The sequence below is a fragment of the Galeopterus variegatus genome, unplaced genomic scaffold (assembly GCF_000696425.1).
Source record: "Galeopterus variegatus unplaced genomic scaffold, G_variegatus-3.0.2 Scaffold2189, whole genome shotgun sequence".
Classification (NCBI taxonomy): domain Eukaryota; kingdom Metazoa; phylum Chordata; class Mammalia; order Dermoptera; family Cynocephalidae; genus Galeopterus; species Galeopterus variegatus.
This window is the reverse complement of record NW_007728300.1, coordinates 151926-172527: the sequence shown is the minus strand read 5'-3', so window position 1 is coordinate 172527 and position 20602 is coordinate 151926. Positions and strand designations below refer to the sequence as shown.

General features: G+C 35.3%; 1 protein-coding gene across 1 annotated transcript in view; it reads right to left on the bottom strand.

Annotated features, from left to right (window-relative positions):
• LOC103597081 (transmembrane protease serine 11D-like) overlaps positions 1–20602 on the bottom strand; it is a 63615-nt gene that overhangs the window by 18242 nt on the left and 24771 nt on the right. The window contains exons 3-5 of the mRNA XM_008580880.1: positions 18279–18400; positions 16192–16310; positions 6753–6820 (exon numbers count right to left, since the gene is read on the bottom strand). Of these exons, the coding sequence (XP_008579102.1) occupies positions 6753–6820; positions 16192–16310; positions 18279–18400 (309 nt within the window). The remainder of the gene's footprint in view (positions 1–6752; positions 6821–16191; positions 16311–18278; positions 18401–20602) is intronic.

Here is a 20602-nt window from a genome sequence, read left to right as displayed (position 1 = left end):
GCGCCGCCGCGGGGACCGGCAGCGGGGGCGCAGCCCTCGGCGTCTCTCCCGCGCCTCGCTCAGCGAGTGGGGGGGACCGGGTCCGTATGGGGGATCCGAACCCTCGGACGGGAGCGCCGCCGCGCTTCCCAAGCGGCGCACTATCCAGTGCGCCACCGGGCCGGCCCGACCTCACCAATTTTTAAGTTTTATTTTATTTTTAATTGATACAATAATTGTAGATATTTATGGGGTACAGTGTGATGTTTCAATACATATATACATTGAATAATGATCAAATAAAGTAATTAGCACATCTATCACCTCAAACACTTGCTGTTTCTTTGTAGTGAAAACAATCAAAATCCTCTCTTCTGCTATTTTGAAGTACCCAATACATTTTTGTTAACTATAGTCACCCTACAAAGAGATATCACCTCACCTCAGTTAGAGTGGCCATTATCAAAAAGACAAAAATTAGCAAATGCTGTAGAGGGTGTGAGAAAAAGGAATCTCTTTTATACTGCTGGTAAAAATATTAATTAGTACAGCCATAAACAGTATGGAATTTCTTTAAAAACTAAGAATAGAGGTCGACCCCGTGGCTCACTCGGGAGAGTGTGGCGCTGGGAGTGCAGCAGCACTTCCGCCGCGGGTTCAGATCCTATATGGGGATGGCCAGTGCGCTCACTGGCAGAGTGCGGAGCGGGCGACAACAAGCCAAGGGTTGCGATCCCCTTACCGGTCACAAAAAACAAACAAACAAACAAACAAACAAAAAACTAAGAATAGAACTACCATATAATCTAGCAATCCCACTACTGGGTATATGCACAAAGAAAATGAAATCAGTGTTTCAAAGAGATATCTGCATTCCCATATTTATGGCAGCACTAGACTTCACCAATCTTAAAAAAAAAAAAAAAAACATCTCCTCAAATTTATAAAGTAATGAGGTTTCTAATTTATGTGAGTTAGACACTCAAGTTAATTTTCTCGTACCTAGACCCATTCTTGTGGCTATATCAACAATTTTTAACTTTCGTAGTCAGATGTTAAGATATTTTTTCTCTCTTACTTCAGTAAACCACAGATATTTTTCACAATGAATCTTGATAACTTGAAGATTCTGATTGTCTAAAACCTAGATAATTTCCACTTTCTTTATGTAAATTGCCACATAAACCACTTCTTGCACCTGACATTTGCTATCCTCTTTTCAGAAATTATGCATTAGGTAAATTTGGTTTTGATGCTCTTATATTACTCTTGGTTTTCTCCTTTCATCTCAATTGCCAGTTCTCAATTAATATTTACTCCAGATACTAATGTAATACTTATTTCACAAATGTTAAATAAGCACCTCCTTGTGCTAGGTACTATCTAAGTTTCAGAAATTAGCTGTCACGAAGATTCACAGTAGCCATTCTTATGGAACTTGCAGTTTAAATGGCGAAACAGACATTGAACAAATTATTACAACTTCCATGTCTAGCAACATGAAAGAAGCAATCATAATAATAAGAAAAGTAGAGGATATTATGAAAAACATCAGGGAATTTCTCAAAAGAAACAAGGAGAGCTTGCAGAGAGGAAAACATATTCATTGAATTTGAAAACTCAATAAATGGGTTACACAGAATATTATTCAAAGCTGAGGAGAAATGAGTTAACTGAAAGATAGAGATGAAGAAATTACAGAGTCTATTATGGATAAAGAGACGAAAGAATGAGAAACTTTAGTGTATCCCTAAAACAATGCTAAAGAAGAGCACAGAAAAAATAAAGGGGCAGTAATACTAGAAAAGATAGTGAGAATTATCCAGAATTGATAAAGATGTAAAGCTTCACATCACGATGGTATGCTAAATAAAAGAAAATCTACATACAAATACATCATAATAAAACTCTGAACTCCAAAGACAAAGAGGAGATTTTTCAAACAATAATAGAGAAAAGACTAGCCCCAAATAACATTTTGACTAACAGATTTCTTAATAGCAACAATAAAAGGCAGTATATTTTCAAAATGCTTCAAAGGCAGTATATCTTCAAAGTGCTGAAAGAAAATAGCTATCAACTTAGAATTTTATATCCATACTAAATTATTATTTGAGAATGAGTCTAAAATAAGGACATTTTTCAGATCAAAATAACAACAAAAAAGACAGGTTGTCACTCATATCCCCTTGTGAAAGGATTTATAAAGAAAGTATTTCCGTAACAAGGAAATTAAAGCCAGAAAGAGTATATGGGGTACAAGAAGAAATAGGAAACAGAGACAATGGCAAACTATGGGTAACCTATAAAGGCATTCGCAGTATAAGTAATAACTGTAATGACTAATTTGGAGACATTAAAAGTAAGAGGGAACCAAAACATCATTAATAATAATATGAACAAGAGTTCCAAGTTTCCTGTATTAGTTTGAAGAAGGGTAGTGAGTTAAGCCAACTCTCCTTGTTTAAATGTTAAGGATAAAAGCTAAAATAAGGGAAATAGAATGTGTAACTTCTAAACCAGTGAAAGAAAAAAAGAAAATAAGGAAAAACTACTTATCCAGAAGAAGAAAAGAGAGTAAGAAAAAGAAGCATAAAAGAAGCAGGATAAAGAACACAAGAGAATATGGGAGAAATAAATCCAAATATGTCATCACAATAAATGTAAATTGGCTAAACTTGTCAGTTAAAGGCAAAGATAGTCAGAATGCACTAAAAATGTAAATCTAGTTGTCTGCTTGTTGTAGGAGAAACACCTAGCCCATAAGGACACACATTTTGAAAATTAAAGGGTGGATAAAGATATTTAAGTAAATACTAACCACAAGAAAGCCAATGTAGCCATATTAATAACTGACAGAGATTTTAAGATTAAAAAACATTAATTAGGAATAAAGAGGAGTAATACCTTGATAAAAGAAACAATTCACGAGGAAAACATCACAATTCGAAACATGTAGTCCCCTAATAATATGTCCTCAAAATATGCTGAACAAGGAGAAATAGACAAATTCATAGTAGTAGGTTTTATTTGAACAACATAATTATTAAATAGGAAGGAACAGAATTAATCATCCAGAAATAGACTTGCAATGGTATCACAAATCTGAGGGTAAATAAGTCATTTGGAAAAAATTAAGTGAAATTTCTACCTCATACTATACACAAACTTAAAACCTAAATATGAACAGCAAAAATTTAAAACTATCACAGGACGTATGAGAGAATACTGGCATATACTGGGAAAGAAAAGATTTCTTAAGGCACTTTGCAGCTGATTTTCCACAACAAAAGAGGCTATAAGCAAAGTATAGAGATATGCTATATACAAGGAGAATGGAATATACTTGCAACTCAGAAAGTAGACAAATTATTGTTACCTGTGCTAAGTACAGAACTCCTACAAATCAAGGAGACTTCAGTCATATCTGTAAGTTTTCATTTCTTGAAAAAAAGGTCTAAATGTGACAAAATGTTGATTTGACAAATCTGAGTGGTTGATACAAGGCTTGTATTTGTTTATTGTTTCCTCTGCTTTTCTACATGCTCAAAATGTTTCATAGTAAAAATGTCTGGGCTAGTAATGGCAGTGAAGGGTCATTTAATCTGAGACCTAAAACATGAGTAGGAAATGGCCAGATGAAGGTGTTTTAACCATGTCCTTTGTTTTCTGTATTTCTGATGCTTTGACATCTGAGGACTTGCTGACTCTGCAGGGACTGCCCCTTCCAGGGTTAACCAATTCCTACTGATAGTAAACAATTCACTTGTGCGTGAGCTTTTCAAATGCAAACCAATCAATCCAGAGCACACACCTCCAGATACCTCCTTTATTGGACTCTCATATTCCAGGCCACTACCCTCCTGCCTTAAAAAGCCCCGGGCTAGGTCCAGACAGCAAGGGATAGTCCCTGTGCCCTAGAAGCCCTCTAAAATTATTCAAACTGCCAGCCCTAACCTGTTATCTCTGCCTTACCCATTCCTTCCCGTGGAAACCGAAATAAAGGTTCCTGCCACAGCTCTCTTTCTCCTCTCTGACCTAAGCCTCCTGACTGACCTAAGCTTCCCCATATTGCCCCCCACAGCGTGGCATGCTCCTCCTCTTGGAAACTGTAACAAACTGTTTTTTCAATGGTAATGGTCCCCTGCTTTGTTTGCCTTACTGTACCTCAAATTTTCTTTTATCACACTGTCTTTTAAAACAGATGATGAAGGGCCGGCCCCGTGGTGCATCACCTATATAGGGATGGCCGGTGCGCTCACTGGCTGAGGGCGGTGCAGGCGACACCAAGCCAAGGGTTGCGATCCCCTTACTGGTCACAAACAGGACAAAAAAAAAAAAACAACAGACGATGAAGAAGAAAGGGTGTGGTGAGTGTATGTGTGTGTACGTTTCAGGCAGAGGGAGCAGCTTATACAGAAGCCATGAGGTTAGGGAGAGTGAAGAACTGAAAAGAGGCTAGTGGGGCAGGCGAGTAAAGAACAAGACAGAGCAGTGAGAGGTAACCCTGGAGATGGAGGTGGTAGAAGGAAGTCAGGTAAAGGAAGGCTTAGTAAACCTTGATATACACATTCTTGGTATATATGTCTGTATAATATATACATGTCTTTTATATATGTGTGTGTATATATATCTTATATATGTATACATATGTGTCAAGATATGTATACATAAAAGTCAAGGGTTTGGATCCCCATATTGGCCAGCTGCCAAAAAAAAAAAAAAAAAAGATATATATACATCCATATACATATATAAGTGTTCTTCAAAAAGTTTAGGGAAAGATTCATATTATCTCTTAATTCCATTTCTATGAAGTTTTTGAAGTATCCTTGTGTATGAAGAAAACATATATCCTTAGTACAGATATGTAATATATATATTTAGATATATAAAATCTGACGTATAATAAGGGTAAGGAGTTGCCATTAGAAGGGTTTTGGCAAAGAGAATAATATGTTTGGATTTCTGTCTAAAATATCTCTTTTTGGCTTCTATGTCGAGTGTGGAGTGGAGCAAGACTGAAGTCAAGGAGACTGATTAGGAGGTTCTTCATAGTCCAGGAGAGAGATGGAAGATGGCGGTGTGTTTGAAGAGAAGTTATGGAGCTGAGAGACATTCAGGAAATATAATTGTGAGGATTAGGGCATTGGGTGTGTGGGTTTTAGGGAGAGGCAGAAATTAAAGACGACTCCCAGATTTCTTTCCTAGCAATTGGGTTGAAGGTGATGACATTGATTGAAATAAGCAGAGGTACTCTAGCTAGTAGAGTAACATATTTGGTGGGGAGAAATGATAGGTCCATGTGAAGATGTTCAGTTGATGGTCTAGATTCATGTCTAGAGATGAAAGAGGTCTGGCTAGAGACACAAGTTTGAGACTTATCAGCAAATGAGTGGCAGACACCACTGAAAGGAGAGAATGTGAACTGAGACAATGAGAGGCTTACAGCACAATCTGACACTCAACAACATTGAGGAATGTACAGAGAAGAAATAGAGCAAACAAAGGAAATTTAGAAGGAGTAGCAGGAAAGGTAAGAGGAAAATCAGTGTGTGTAGGATCTTAGAAACCAAGAGATGGTACTATATCAGGAGTGACAGGCCCAAGAAGAGGAGTCCAAGAAGAGGAGTGACATGGATTCTTTTGATTTTGTGACGTGAATGTCATTGTGGAACTTGGCAAGAGCAGTTTGTGTTTTGTGGTGTGGTCAGAAGCCAGAATGCAGTGGATTGAGCAGTAAGTGGGAAGTGAACAAAAGGAAAGAAAATGTAGATAGCTCATTCAGTTCTACAAGTTTTGAGGGCTTATACCTTTGAGCAGTAGTGGCTAGTACAGAGACATTCACAGAGAGTACTAAGGGGACTGTGCATTGAATTTACCAAAATTCATTTTGGAAAATACCCTTCCCGTGGACTCTTTCTACTTCTCTAACTCCTCATCAAAACTTATGTGACCAGTGCTTCATACCTACTGGAGAGTAGGAAAAAATATTTTTTTTTCTCTCTAGAGAATAGGAAAAAAATAATTTCATTGTGATGTTAGTATTTGAGAAAGAATTAGTAGAATTTCTCTCCCTATCAAAGAACTTTTGCTTATTATTTGAAGGACTCAGCAATGTGGGCAGGGTCAGCACGGGTGACTATGTTAGTTGGGAGGGCCTATTTCATCACATCACATGAGCGGGTGCCTATTTAACTAAGGCAGGAATGGCAAATAGCTAGCAAGCATGCTGCTAATCCTTCTACTATCCGTCTATCATCAGTCCATGACAGAAAATCTTGGATTTGGCTACGGCGTCCTTTCATTATAGCATTCCAGGCAGATAAAACCAAAAGGCCACTTTTGATGTTGTTTACGGCATCCTGATATTGAATGAACACACCCATGACCACAGCCACAGCATTGTACAACTCCAGGAGGCACTGTTTATGTAGACTTAATTGTGACTGACATCCACTGGATTCGTACAATAAAAAGGCCCTGCTACTGTAATGTCACCCCAACTTTCTCTTTACCTTTTTCTCCTCCTCCCACTAAAAATTGAAGTAATATGGTTATTTACATTAGTAGCTAAATAGATCATATACAACATTGGGGATTTTTTTTTGTGGCGGGGAGAGGGCATTGTTTTTAAAGCTGCTCAGGATAGAATTTTCATAATATTGCAACAAATTGTGTGAATGTGACATTCATTATCCATGCTGTGAACAAAAGTCGAATGTACCAAATTGCATCTATGCTTCTATATTTTTTGATATAGTTCCACTTACCTCAGTTTGACAACACGGGCTCTGACGAACTCATTTCTTAAACTTGATTTTTTGAATGTTTCATTAATCTGTAGAAAGAAAGGAAAAAACCTCTCTGTGATGATAGTTCTTCCTCTCCTTTCTCCTAACCTTGCAACGTGGAACTTATGCTAATGTGGAGTAAAGATGTAAGTTTTCAGTTCAGTTCAGTTCAGTTCCATCACAGAACACTTGAGATTGATGCAGACACGTTATGTAACCTTTTGATGCAGTGCCTATTTCTTCATCTATTACACAGAGATAATACTCGACAGGATGTGTCTTCACTGGAAGGAATTCTAAACCCAGCAGATGTTTTACTCAATGAGAGCTTATTTTATATGACTTGGTGGCTGTTACTAAGGGGGTTGGGACAGGAGCCAAGCCAGCACTAGGGAAGTTCACTGATTCTACTCACATGTTGCATCATGATGTGTGATCTCTCAACAAATGTTTTTTAAAAGGGTAAAACCAGATTAAACCAGATTAAAATGAGTAGCAATGGAAAGCTAGAAGAGAAGGGAGAAAAGAAGCAAAGGGAAGTCTTTCCTTGTCATTTCTGAACCACATCTAAGCATCAGAGATTATTTTTAGTATCGGTTGGTGATTTCTTGACCTACCCATAACTACCTCCCTGCATCATTGCTCAGTCCCAACAAGGATGGTTCTCTTGAAGTATAAAGTTGAGCTTCACAGTCAAGTAGAAGTGCTTCTGTGACTGGCACAGTTTCTGAGATGCGGGGTCGGATATATTGTAGTGTCACAGTGGAGGATGGGGTACATTGCCTTGTACTGTGAGGATGTACCCAGGTGGATGTGGACATGAAGAAGTGAAGATGGGGAATTAAGTAGCATACTGTATATTACATTAAGCCACATTTGAAGCCAGTTCTTCTTGAGACTGAAGTTTATGCAGTCTCGATTATACTATAATATATCTTACTTTTTCGATATCCATTCTTCTAGGCTGATTGATATCAGACCAATCAGCTGTTTGACAAAATGATAGTTTTATTTTTTTCCAGAGAGGCCCTGAACTTTTTAAGAATAATGAGATTATTGGTTTTATCAAGATAATTCATTTTCTTTTTTAAAAAAATTCAAGAAATAAGTAGTAAGTATTAAGAAGAAAGTAAAAAGTCACTCTAAATTCTGTGATCTAGAATTAACAATTGCTGTTATTTGGTGAGCTATATTTCAGTTATCTACATAGAAGGATGGGTTTTAATATATTAATATGATACAAGAGGTATTTTAATAAGATAACTTAATTTTACTTGACTTTAACAAAAGTAAAAGAAACTTACATAAAGCTAAAGTTATTGCTAAATAACTTTATTGTAAATGTTTTTTGTAATTATGTTTTATTCATGATTTTCCATTGCACTGGCACAGCCTGGACTGGACCAAAATGTTAATGATCCACTTTAGTTTTGATATGTTCATTATATGGAAAACATTGAGGAAATTTAGTGAGGACTAAGATAATAAGCAACATAAAGGAAGCAAATTGATTAATTGGTTGATATGCATGTACATGGATAAAAGGAGAGACCTATGGATAAGATTTCATATTTCACAGAGTGAGTGAAAATGTTGCTGTTGACTCTTTCATTAGAACTTATCAAATGCTTGGTAGAACGTCAGTGAGCAGATGCTTGAGGAGTGTACCAATGGAATAGTGGAAAGGGCAGTAGGGAACACAGAGATAGGTGAGTTTAAGAACTTTAACGAACTGGTAATCTTTCTGCTTCTCAATTTCTCCATCTGTAAAAGAAGAGCAGTCAAAAGTGTACGAAAATAATTATCTGTACACAGTTGACTACTACAACTTACAGAGGCTATGCATTTACATTTCTTGAGCTTACATTCAATCATTTGACTTTTTCCCTCCCTCCAAAATTAGTAATCTACTCAAATGAATTTACTTTCATTTGATTTTGTAAACTGTACTGTTGAAATTTTTATTACATTGGACAAAAATCAAGTACACAATGAGAAAAGAGAAAACTATTTTATATTTTTCTGTTGATTGAGAGTGACAGTACTATTTTTGTATTCTAGGATAGTGAGAATCTTCAGTCTTAATAATATTCATAATCAGTAAAGACTGAAGTAAGTTGATGATTGTTTAAGTAAATTAGAACAAAGTGAACATCATTAAATTTGTTAATAGAACAGTCCTCACAAAGGATAAAACATAACATGTCGAATGTTTGTTATTGTCACATATTTTTCATCTTCAGAGGAAAAAGGTCATAGCTACCTATGAATATGTCAGATAAATCACCTTCTTCAGTGCCTTATTACTTGATAGTTGTAGTTTTGTTAATATTATTCATGAGCTGAATAATAAGAGTAACGGTTTTGTGATTTTAATCACTCTCCAGTTAAAGCTTTCTTTTCTGCTTAATCAGAGGATCTGGAATGCTCAGTTTTTAAGAAAAAGATAAAATATATGGCGATATTATCTATAAATTACTACAATGGTATCCAAATTTTTTGATTTTGCATTCCTGTAGGTAAAACATTTCACACATGAGTAGCCAAAACATGTATATTTACTTATAAATTATATTCATGTTATAATACTGTATTACTAGTAGAGTACATTATAAAATATTTACAATATTTAAAATATTTTAAAAGGCTGAGTTATAAAACTAACACTTAGCTATTTTATTCCATTTTTTAATAATAATATTTTCAGTGTTCCAATATAACTGGATAGAATTTATAATTTTTGAAACACTGTGATGAAATGATTCTAATTTTAATTTCAATACTTAGTCTTAAGCACTGAAAAAGTTTTCATATAATTATGTGACTCCAAATACACTGTTTATCATTGGCAGAACTTAATAAATCAGTCTCACTCATAATGCAAAGGTTTTCTTGAAATTCAACAAGTGAATTTCCATTTTCCCCAATGCCAATTGGTTATCCTTGCAAACAAAATAAAAGTTCTTGCATTTTATATACTTTTAAAGAAATGTGTTCAAAATCCACCAAACTTGATAGTTAATCTCCCCCCCCCATTTTCGTATGTGCATGTCTGAGCACTTTTATAGATAACATATTTTGCATCACTTCCAATAAAATAAAAGAAAACCCAATCACCTAGAAATGGACACATTACTAAACATACTTTCAAAGTCTTCTCTCTATAGCATAAGTGTTTTTCAAAAGCGATTAATTTCTCACACTTATACCCTGAAAAGACAGGTGTGTCCATGTGTGTGTATAAGCATGTAGTGTGTATTAAACATCTTCTAAGATGCATACCACTGACTGGGTGGCTTTATCTGGTAATGTGGCACTAATCGAGTAGGAGAGATGTCAGTTCTGACATTATCTTACTGTTCATTTACTTGTTTGTTACTGTGCTTGCATATTAGGGTTATTTTCAAATTGCATGTTTCTAAATTTGTTTTTGTTTACCAAGATTCCTCCCTTGTCGGTTTTGGGAAGTTAAGTTTACTTTCAGAACTAGATGAAAAAAATCTTTCAATCCAATTGTAAACTGCCCATTATTGAAATCTACTGAGAGCAGGTAACGATGTGCTGAAGCCTAGTCAGCCCCACTGTGTCAATCCATTTGTTAAGCAGTAACAAAGCTAAGTTTCTTTCTTTCTCTTCTGTTTCTTAAAAAACTTTTTTTTTTTTTTTTTTTTTTTACAAGGAGAAAAATATATGTAGAGTGATGTTTGAGTATTTTCTTCCATCACTCCAGTGAATTGTTGGTCCTGCCTGGTATGAACATCCACATTTTGGAAGCCATTGTGAGTTCCACCTTGACTGTAATCATGTCTTTATTTTGTGTTCCTAGGACTTAGCACAGGAACCGACAGATAGAATGCATCATTTATTCATTCCTCCAACAAATACTTGAGTGCCTCGTATGTGCTAATTTTCTTTTAGGCATTAGGCAGCAATCAGTTCTTATTAAATGGATATAACTGAAATGAATTTTACCCCAAAGCTCTGACGGTATAAAGTGACGTGATAAGATTATTAATTTCAAATTAATATTGCTTTCTCTTCCTGTGTCCTAGTTTGTTTATGGGAATGTCATTAGGTATATTTAAAAAAAAATTGTCTGCAGACATCTGTTGCAATATCACCCCTGATAGCAAAGGAGAGTTTTAATGGTTCAGTTAATCCCAGGTACAAATGCTGATTGAAATCTCTTGTTTTATTTGGAGAGACCTATTTAATCAGAATGTACTCATAGTTTTGATACATGTATTTTGGAAACAGGTGCTTTCATTATTTCTGAATGGCCTCATTCATTTATTCACAAATTCAAGAACAGTCTTTGAGCATCTCTTGTGTTCCATCCCCTTTCTGTCAGGTATTGGAATACAATGGTGAGGGAAAAGAGAGAGTCCCTGCCACCATGGACTTATCTGTCTATACAAATGGCTTATTAAGTTATATGACTATTATGAGATGGAGTTAGGTAATATAAGTGAAGGTACTTGGTAAACTATAAAGCACTATATTAGAGTTTTATTCATATAATGTTTTAAATGGTCAAAGTGCTTCTACAGAATAATAAATAAATAATATTAGGGAAATTGTATATCAGAATAATTTAAAGGAAAATCTTGAAATATTAAATATATTATCAAGCCACTGTACTCTAAGTAGTCTGGTAGTGGTACAGGCAAAGATTAATCACTGAAAGAGAGTAGAGTACAGAAAAATGAAAAGAAGGAATTTAGCATATAGCCAAGGTGACATGACAAATATATCAGTTGCACTATTTAACACACTGTTTTGGGATCACCACCTAGCTATTTTTTGGGAAAAGTTGAATCTCTAATAAAAATTTCAGATGAATCAAAGATCAAATTATAGAAACTGAAGTAATAAAAACAGAAAAAGAAAATGTGAGTGAACATTTAAAGGAATATTTGGGATGGAGAAAGCCATTTTTAACTTGTCACAAAAGTGAAAAATCATAAAAAGGATTGAAAATTTTGGCTACATAAAAAATTAAATCTTATATTTGGCATAAAAATACTCTCCATTATAAACAAGATTGGAAGTTAAATCACTTATTAGAAAAATATGTATAACATAAATGACACAAATTTTAATATTGTAATAATCAAAGAAGTTGTTTTTCAAATTTATGTAAAAAAGAACATGTGCTTTTATATTAAAAAAAGACAAAGTGTTCCAATAAAAAAAAGGGACAAGGTCATGAACAGGGAATTCCCAAATCAAATTATAAAAATAACATTAGTATATGGAGACAGATTAAATCTCACTAGTAATTAAAGAAATGCAAACCAAAATAATAGCAAGGTATCACTTCTCACCTATTGGATTAACAACAATTAGATAAGACTTACAACACCTATTGTCAATGCTGTGGGGAAATAAGCATAATTATGTATATTTATATACTGTTGGTGAGAATGTAAATTGGCGCACTTCTGGAGTGCAATCTAGAAATTAAAGTAAATGCTTTAAATGCACAGACAAGAATACTGATATACAAGATTACTTCAAAAAAGTTCATGGATTAAGACAAGTGAACAGACATGAAATGGGGGGGAGGGGAGAGAGGGAGGTGGGAAGAGGAACAGATAAAGAGTCATGAAAATCGACTACAGTTTATATTGACAAATTAAAATTTAAAAAAATATGGGAAAAAAGTTCATGGAAAAAATAGAATTAAAAGATAAAAATATGAATATTTCCATGAACTTTTGAAGTACTCTTGTACCAACAAATAGTTGAATAAATAAATACATGGGGAGGGCCGACCCCGTGGCTCACGCGGGAGAGTGCGGCGCTGGGAGCGCCGAGGCCGCAGGTTCGGATCCTATATAGGGGATGGCTGGTGCGTTCACTGGCTGAGCACGGTGTGGGAGACACCAAGCCAAGGGTTATGATCCCCTTACTGGTCACAAAAAATAAAATAAAATAAAAAAATAAAAAAATAAAATAAATACATGTGGAGAATAGACAAATAGAAAATTTCAGATATTCTTCAAATATTCACTCCACTCCTCTAACTCCTTACATGTGGCTGTACATGGTGACATCTTTGCAATGAGTACACAATGGAAAAGGGGAGGAGTAAATTTATAGTGTAGAAATCTGACAAATACTACCTCAGTCAGGTGATTGAAGTCAACAGTGATAAGTCAAGTTGATAATATGTACCCCCTTGATGTAATGTAATGAAAATGATACTTTTTGTCTACATCAGCCACCCCCAAATTCGTAATCCCAGTTTAAACATGAGAAAAACATCTGAAAAACCCAAATTGTGGGAGGTTCTACAAAATACTTGATGAGTAGTCCTCAAAACTGTTAAGGTTGTCATAAACAAGGACAATTTGAGAAGCTGACACAGTCTACAAGAGCCTAAGGAGACATGACAACTAAATGTAATGTATTCTGGACGGGAGCCTGAAACAGAGAAGAATATCATGTAAAAACTACAGAAATCTAAATAAAGTGTGGAATTTAGTTATTAACAATGGATCAATATTGGTTCATTAATTGTAACAAATGTACTATCATAATGTAAGAATTTTTCTGTAAATCTAAAATATTTCTCAAAATCTTTTTGAAAAATAAAGAAAAAAAAATTCTAGAGGAAATAAAAAATGCATAGACCCTATAGTCTGGTAATTTTCCCTCTAGGAATATATACTAAGTATATAATCACTCAAGTGTGAAGGATGTGTGAACAAGGGTGGTCATCAGAATGTTGAATATACTAGTGAAAAACTGGAAACAATTTAAATACCTGTCAATAAAGAACTAGTTAGATAAAATATTGTACATTTATATACTGTAATACTGTTTAGTTATTTTAAATGATGTATTTCTAAATCCATTGATACTTAAATACTTCTATGACATATTTTTAATTTAGTTCAAGTCTTTTCATATTGCTGAGTATATGTTTTGCTTTATGCCATTTCTCTCCAAATTAGCCTTTTGCAATTTTACATATGTTCTGTTATGGTTGAGCTGACCTAACATATCTGATCTGTTCTAGCAGGACTGAGTGACTGCAATAGGGCTGAGGACATCTCTGGCATCTTGCTGTAATGATGAATAGCTAGGTTCTAATTTTCCATAATGAAGCTGGATGTCTCTCAGTGCACATTGTTCTGGTTTGCTTCCTGTACTAAGCTGGGTGCACAGCTGAAACATTACAAGACATCTTTGTGTGGATGTGAGGACTTCATTATAAGAACTGTCCTCAGACTAGCTTCCTGAAGGTTTGTACCTTTAACAACTTCATCAAGAAATTCTGGAATGTCTATTGGTTTGAACACCAAATGATGGGATCTCATGGTACAAATGATATAACTAAATATTCCTGTGCATTTCTAAGAACAGGTCAAGAAGAGAAAGTAGTGAGTAGGACAGGAGGTTTGCATTGGTGAGCCCAAGACGAAGTTTTAACTGCATTTCCACATTTTCTAGAATATTCTTGAATTCAGGGTCTTAATCCCTTGGCTTTTTCTGGACCACTGTAATTAGCTTCTAACTAGTCTTACTGTGCATGGACTCATCTCTTTCTAATTTAATTTATACACCTCTGAACATGAATCTGTCAGAGCCTGTTTCCATCATGTTACCTCTAGCTTCAGACTTTGCCAAAATAAAATCCAAACTTGTTAGCTAAGCACCTTCTCACATCTATGCTCTGGCTCATGTTTTAGCCATTGTGTGCCCTACAAATTTTTACAGGCAACCTGAAGTCATCTTTTACAAGAAGCAGTGTCTGGTTTCCATGGTTGGATATAATTAATCCCCCTTCCATATCTCCTCACTACAAACTCATACCACATACCCACTATGTATTTTGTATTATAAGTATTTGTAGACTTGTTTAATCTTCCATGTTAGCCTAAGCTCCAGGAGGGAAGGATCCATATCTACTCCTTTTCTGTAAGTACCCAACATTTTGCAGGTTGATGTTTAATAAGTGTTTATTGAAATAATAGGAGGCTCCCTCTTCTTTTTTTTTTTTTTTCCTTTTTGTCTTTTTTCGTGACCGGCAATGGAATCACAACCCTCGGTGTTGCGCCCGCACCTCGCTCAGCCAGTGAGCGGCCGGTCTGTATGTGGGATCCGAACCCTCGGCGGGAGCGCCACCGTGCTCCCAAGCGGCGCACTGTAGCAGTGCGCCACCGGGCCGGCCCTAGGAGGCTCCCTCTTCTGACATAATAAACTTATATTCCCCAGTGTTAACTCTCACTCTGCCTCCTGGCCTAGATTCTCTTCCTAAATCTGTCTAATTCAGCTATTCATTGTGATTTGATTAAACATTTGAATAATGGAATTTTGCTCTATTCCATGCTCACAAGTAGTCTTCTCATAACTTAGTTCCAATACTGCTTGCCTATAGGGAAACAAGGTGTCATGATGATTCAGCCCCCAGGCATGGTAGTTCTTATTATAGTTTAACTCAGTGGTTCTCAAAGTGTGGTCCCTGAACTATTAGCATGACCATCACTTGGGAATGTGTTAGAAATGAAAGTTCTTGGGCTGACCCAGACCTATTGGATAAGAAACTCTGATGTTGGGGCCCAGAAATCTGTGTCTTAACAAGGCTGTCAGGTGATTCTTTTACATGCTAAAGTTTTAGGACTATTGGATTAATTTATATTCTTAGGACTCTTTTAAAAAAGGTAAGGGTGAGTGAGCAACTCTGAGTCTGGAGAGCAAGTCTGACTCTGCAGGGCTGAAGGTCAGACCCTGGTAGTCTGTGGTGATGTGATAACACTAATGTTTCCACTCATGAGGTTTCCTGGCAGGCAGCCAGTGGGCCTCTTCTAGTGAGAGCCCAAGCTTGCTTTGCACATTTCCGTTCAAATGTCTATACTTCTCATTGAACCAAAGCGTGATGTTGTCTAAGCCGTGTTATTACTGACTTGGCAAACATGTCTTTTATCACCTAATGCCTTGTAAGTTTAGTTAGATATGGAAAGAAGAAAGAGGACAAATGAAAAGGATTTTAAAAAAAGCAACCTCAATGTTTAATTTATACAAATAGTAGACTTCCAGTCTTTGAAGTCATAATCAAATAAAATGCATATTTACTCATGGTCGTTCTAACACTACTCACTCACGACTTAAGAAAATGTGAAGAACCAGTATACAAGTAAACTCACTTGGAAAAAGCACAGAGAAATACATCTTTCACTGCTCAAGGGAGGAAAATATATGTAGAGCATCTACCAATTGAAAATATATCACAAAACATTAGGTTTTATTATCATGTTCTTTTTACCACTGCTCAAGGGAGGAAAATATATGTAGAGCATCTGCCAATTGAAAATATATCACAAAACATTAGGTTTTATTATCATGTTCTTTTTACGATGAAATAAAGAATAAAAACAAATATTAACTTACCAAACAATTACTAACTTACCATAGATTCTATTTTTTCACTCAAATTTCTGCATTCCTGTGTCCCTGGTGACTCTAACTGCTTACTATAGTTAACATTCAGGATTTGAAAGCTGCTACGGTAAAAGTAAGCTTTTTGATCTGGAAAAGAAGGAAAAGGCAGACTCACTCTCACTTCACTAAGTAGTTGACTGTTTAGTTTATTCAGGATTATGGGAGGCTATGTTAAACAATTTTTAAAAATTTGCTTTCCTTAAAAGAGAGAAAAGAAAACTTTATACTCAATATAAATGTAAAAATAATAAAATTATTAATTTTCTTTTAGTTTTTGAGAAGATTGGCAAAACCAGAACTGTCAAAGAGGTATGAAAATCAGGGTAGGATTATTATTTGAGAAATTAAAAATTGTTCATAAGTGCTAAAATTTTCATTCTTACTATATTTTAGGGAGATTTGTGGTTTATTCATTCAATTTGAGAAATATTAATGAATGTCTATAATATACTACTATTATCATTAAGAAACAACCCAAAGTAATCTGAATAGTTTTAAAAATTATTTCAAATAATATTTTATAGAGGAATTAGTGATTTGACATTAGTCTTTCTGGAATAAGCCAGAAGATAAGTCTTCTGACAAGATATCTAATCTGGTTGTCCAATGTGAATTATTTTCATCAAAAGTGGTCTTCCAGAAGATATATTCTGTGTGAAGGAGACAAAAATTTCTAAAACATACCTGTACACAGAATCATTATGAACACGAACATAACCTAATAGAATCTGTCTCAGGAAAAATCCCTGCTTTCTTTTTTGATCATTCATATATGTAACTTCTGCAAAGAAATATCTCAGTCAAGGGAAAGAGCTAGAGATCCTGGGGGAAGGGTGGTCCTCCGCAGTAGAGGGGCAAATTATTTGGGAGCCGTAAGTGATGATTGTGACACAGTTTGAAGAGGACTTACCTAGATATCTCCTTTTTGTGTTTGTGTGAAAATTCATTAATGTGATCTGAAGCTCAATGTCTTTTTTCCTACCTCTGTAATTCATCTTAGGGATAGTTGACTCCAGGTGATTTGATAGCAAAATGCAGTCAAAAGCAAAATGAAGCCACAACCTTTACATTTGGTGGTATGAAATGATTATTCCTCTTTACTGGTTTTTCTAATGTTGGTAGTATTATTGCACCATTAAGTGTATTTCAGCCTTTGCGCAGCTAAACGTTTTTGTTCATTTACAGTAGGACATACTATAAATTATCTTCTCTCTCTTTCCTTTTCTCTCCACACTCAACACACACCGCATACCCACTCGCACAACCCTACACAAGATTGAAATGATTCAAAAGAATTATATCTGAAATAAGAATAACATCAAAGTGTATTTTAAGTGAAAAAAAAACAGATTATAATGTATGATATTAAAAATTTGACATATTTTACAAATCTACATGAAAATATCTGGAAGAATGTTCACAGAGATTTTAAGGAAATTTACTTATGAATGAACAGGGTATGTGTATTCTTTATCTTATTCTCGTTCATGTTTTCTAACTTTTTGGGTGACGTAATCATAAAGTATTAAGCAGATAAGAGAAACAAACAATAAAATAACATAATCTTTTTAAAAGTTTGACTTTACCTTTTACTAGTTCTCAAATGCAAGTTTATCTCCTGATCTTCATAACTGTTCTGATTGTAAGATTGTGTTTTGGGGAGAAAGAATATGTATTAATAAAAACTTAGGTACATCCAAATTTTGGATGTTGAAACTTGAAGTTCTTTGCGATATTTGTTTTTTATGATTTTATCAGCTTATTAAATAAAGAAGGAAATGGTATTAATGAAAAATGAGATTGGCAAATTTTAGCATCAGAAAAGACTCAAGAGATTTAAGTATGTTTGGTATACTAAAAATGGCCAAAAAAGAAAAAATACTGATTGAGAGAAATATAAATAAAAATGAAAATTTAGGGAAGAATTTTAAGTAAGACATATAATCATATTAGATTAAAAAATAAAGGTAGCAATAAAAGAGAGAATACCAAATTTTTAATCTGTAAGTATATTTAGTTATTTAGTCTGCAAAGTAATAATCTTCTGGTACTTACCAAAAGCCAAAAAGTAAACAAGTAGACCTATGATCACTGCCAGGATCACCACCCCTGTGACGACAAGGAAGCCTACTACCCATGGATTCAGGAATCTTGAAGTTGTTGACACCCTTGCTGGCCTTAGAACAAGAGAAAAAGATCAAAGAAGATCACTCATTTTACTCAGAGAAACCATCGTTTCAGAGTTCATGATCGCCTTCTTTCTTTCTCAGTCTATTAGCTTGCACATGGCTCTATTTATAAGGAATATGGTCCTGGAAATGAACCTGGACTGAAAAAGGCTCTCTTTAGTTTTTTTTTTTTTTTTTTTTTTTTTCTTTCAAGGTTTTTTTCAGTACAAAGCTATTGACATTTAAGTAGATGGAGAATAAGGAAATCTGATCTATGTCTTGGAATTATTTTCCCTTCTTCTGCCAATTGATAAAGGTTTCAAGAATAACGACAAATTGTTTTCTGTTTCACTGCACCACCTTCCAAGATCCTACACTGGACACTACTGTAGTAACCTCCCTTACTTGGGCACCATCCCCAGGGATGCACTGAAGAGAGGTTATTTTGGGTGGGTAGAAGAGCGGAGGAGGGTAAAGAAGCAGGGATGGGGTTAGGAGGGAGTCAGAACAGTATTTTCCATATTCTTAAATATTCTCCATATTATTAAATACAGGGATGTGGGCAGAGGCAGAGAGCTGGAAACCAGGAGAGTAGCAAGCACCTGAAATGAATTAGAACTGCTCCAACAGATTAGGATTTATGTAATTTATCATTCCCCCTGCACCCCCATGAATTTGTCAGCTGCAGTGTTAAGCCAATAGATTTGTATTAAAACAATATCTGTATTATATTAGGTGTACAGCCCAGGAACTGTCTTAGTCACTGCCTTCCTCACTCCACCAGACACACGTTTACACACACTCACCCTGGGGGTCACCAGAGGAGCTGAGTGTGAATTCCAGTTGTACCCCTTGTTTGCCTAGAGATCATATTGTCATTTATCTTAGAGTTTCTATATCTGAAAATTGGGAATAACAATACATACCTCACAAGTCTGTTTTAAAGATTGAATGAGGTTATGTTAGGCTTTATAAAGGTTTATATTTCTAGTTCCTTGGGCTATTCACAAGCTGTGGGCTGCTTGAGATTAAAGACAATTTTCGTGCTTATGTTTCTGACACCTTATAGAATGCCTGGTGTATATAGGTGTTTTATAAACATTTATGATATTTGTAAATATTTGTTGTGTGTATTAACTCTTGGACATGTTTCAGATTTAAAAGCCTTAATAGAGCTGAGAGGCAGCTACATTTAGCCAGATTCTAGTCTGGCTTTCATTTTTTTTTTCTATTTTGCTTTGCCAACATTCTGGTATAAATGAGAAGAAAATGTCTGAGGGTCAGTGGTTCCCAGACATTTAGATTTCACAGCAGGGTTGCCTGGTGTTTGGACTCTACCCAACACACAGACCTATAAAAGGTCATCTCCTGGTATTTTGCAAGGTACCACCTTCACATTGTCTGCTGTGGCTCTGGGACCAGTAACATTTCAGGAGGTTATTGGAGTTGGACATAGATTTGCCAACTTTCAATTTTTGCTGAATAAACACACTGTAAATTACAAAAATTAACCCTATTCAAGCATGATAACTTAATAAAAAGACATTGGGTACATAAAATAGGAACAAGATAACCTCAGAATAATAAAAAAGATAAACAATACAGCTTTAACTGTATGGTGTCTTTTTACTACATTAGTCTTATTTGTTCATTTTGCTACACTAGTGAAAACTGACTTTCACTGACACTGGTCCAGCATCCAGCATTTGAGATCCACTACTGCAGTAATTTTGAGTTGGAGGAAACTGGCGCTTTTACTTTTGTTAACTTTTTGAGCCTCAGTTTACTCATTTGTTATCTCATGGTGTTCTTGTGCCAGTTACATGTGATCACAAACACAGTGTTTCGCAATTGTGATTTCGGTAAATATTAGTGGATGCTGAGTAGTGGAAGAGTCAAAATCAGACAGAGTTGAGGGCAAAGGTAAACCCAAAAGGCTAAATAAGTCTACAATTGGTGAATTCTCCCTGCAACAATTAAGGATTAACTGTATTTTCAGAAATGAACTGATGTGTCAAGATCTATATAATCGTGAAGCTGGAAGCACTGAAAAACAAGGATTAAGTTGGCGGCCAAAAACTCCCCAAAACAAAAAACAAAGGCCGGAGTCAACATATGCTTTACCTTGGATGAGCTTCCCTTGGGAATGACTTTAGATCCAACTTTGCTTTCAGTTCATGGAAAACATCTTAACTCAATGACTGAAAAGCA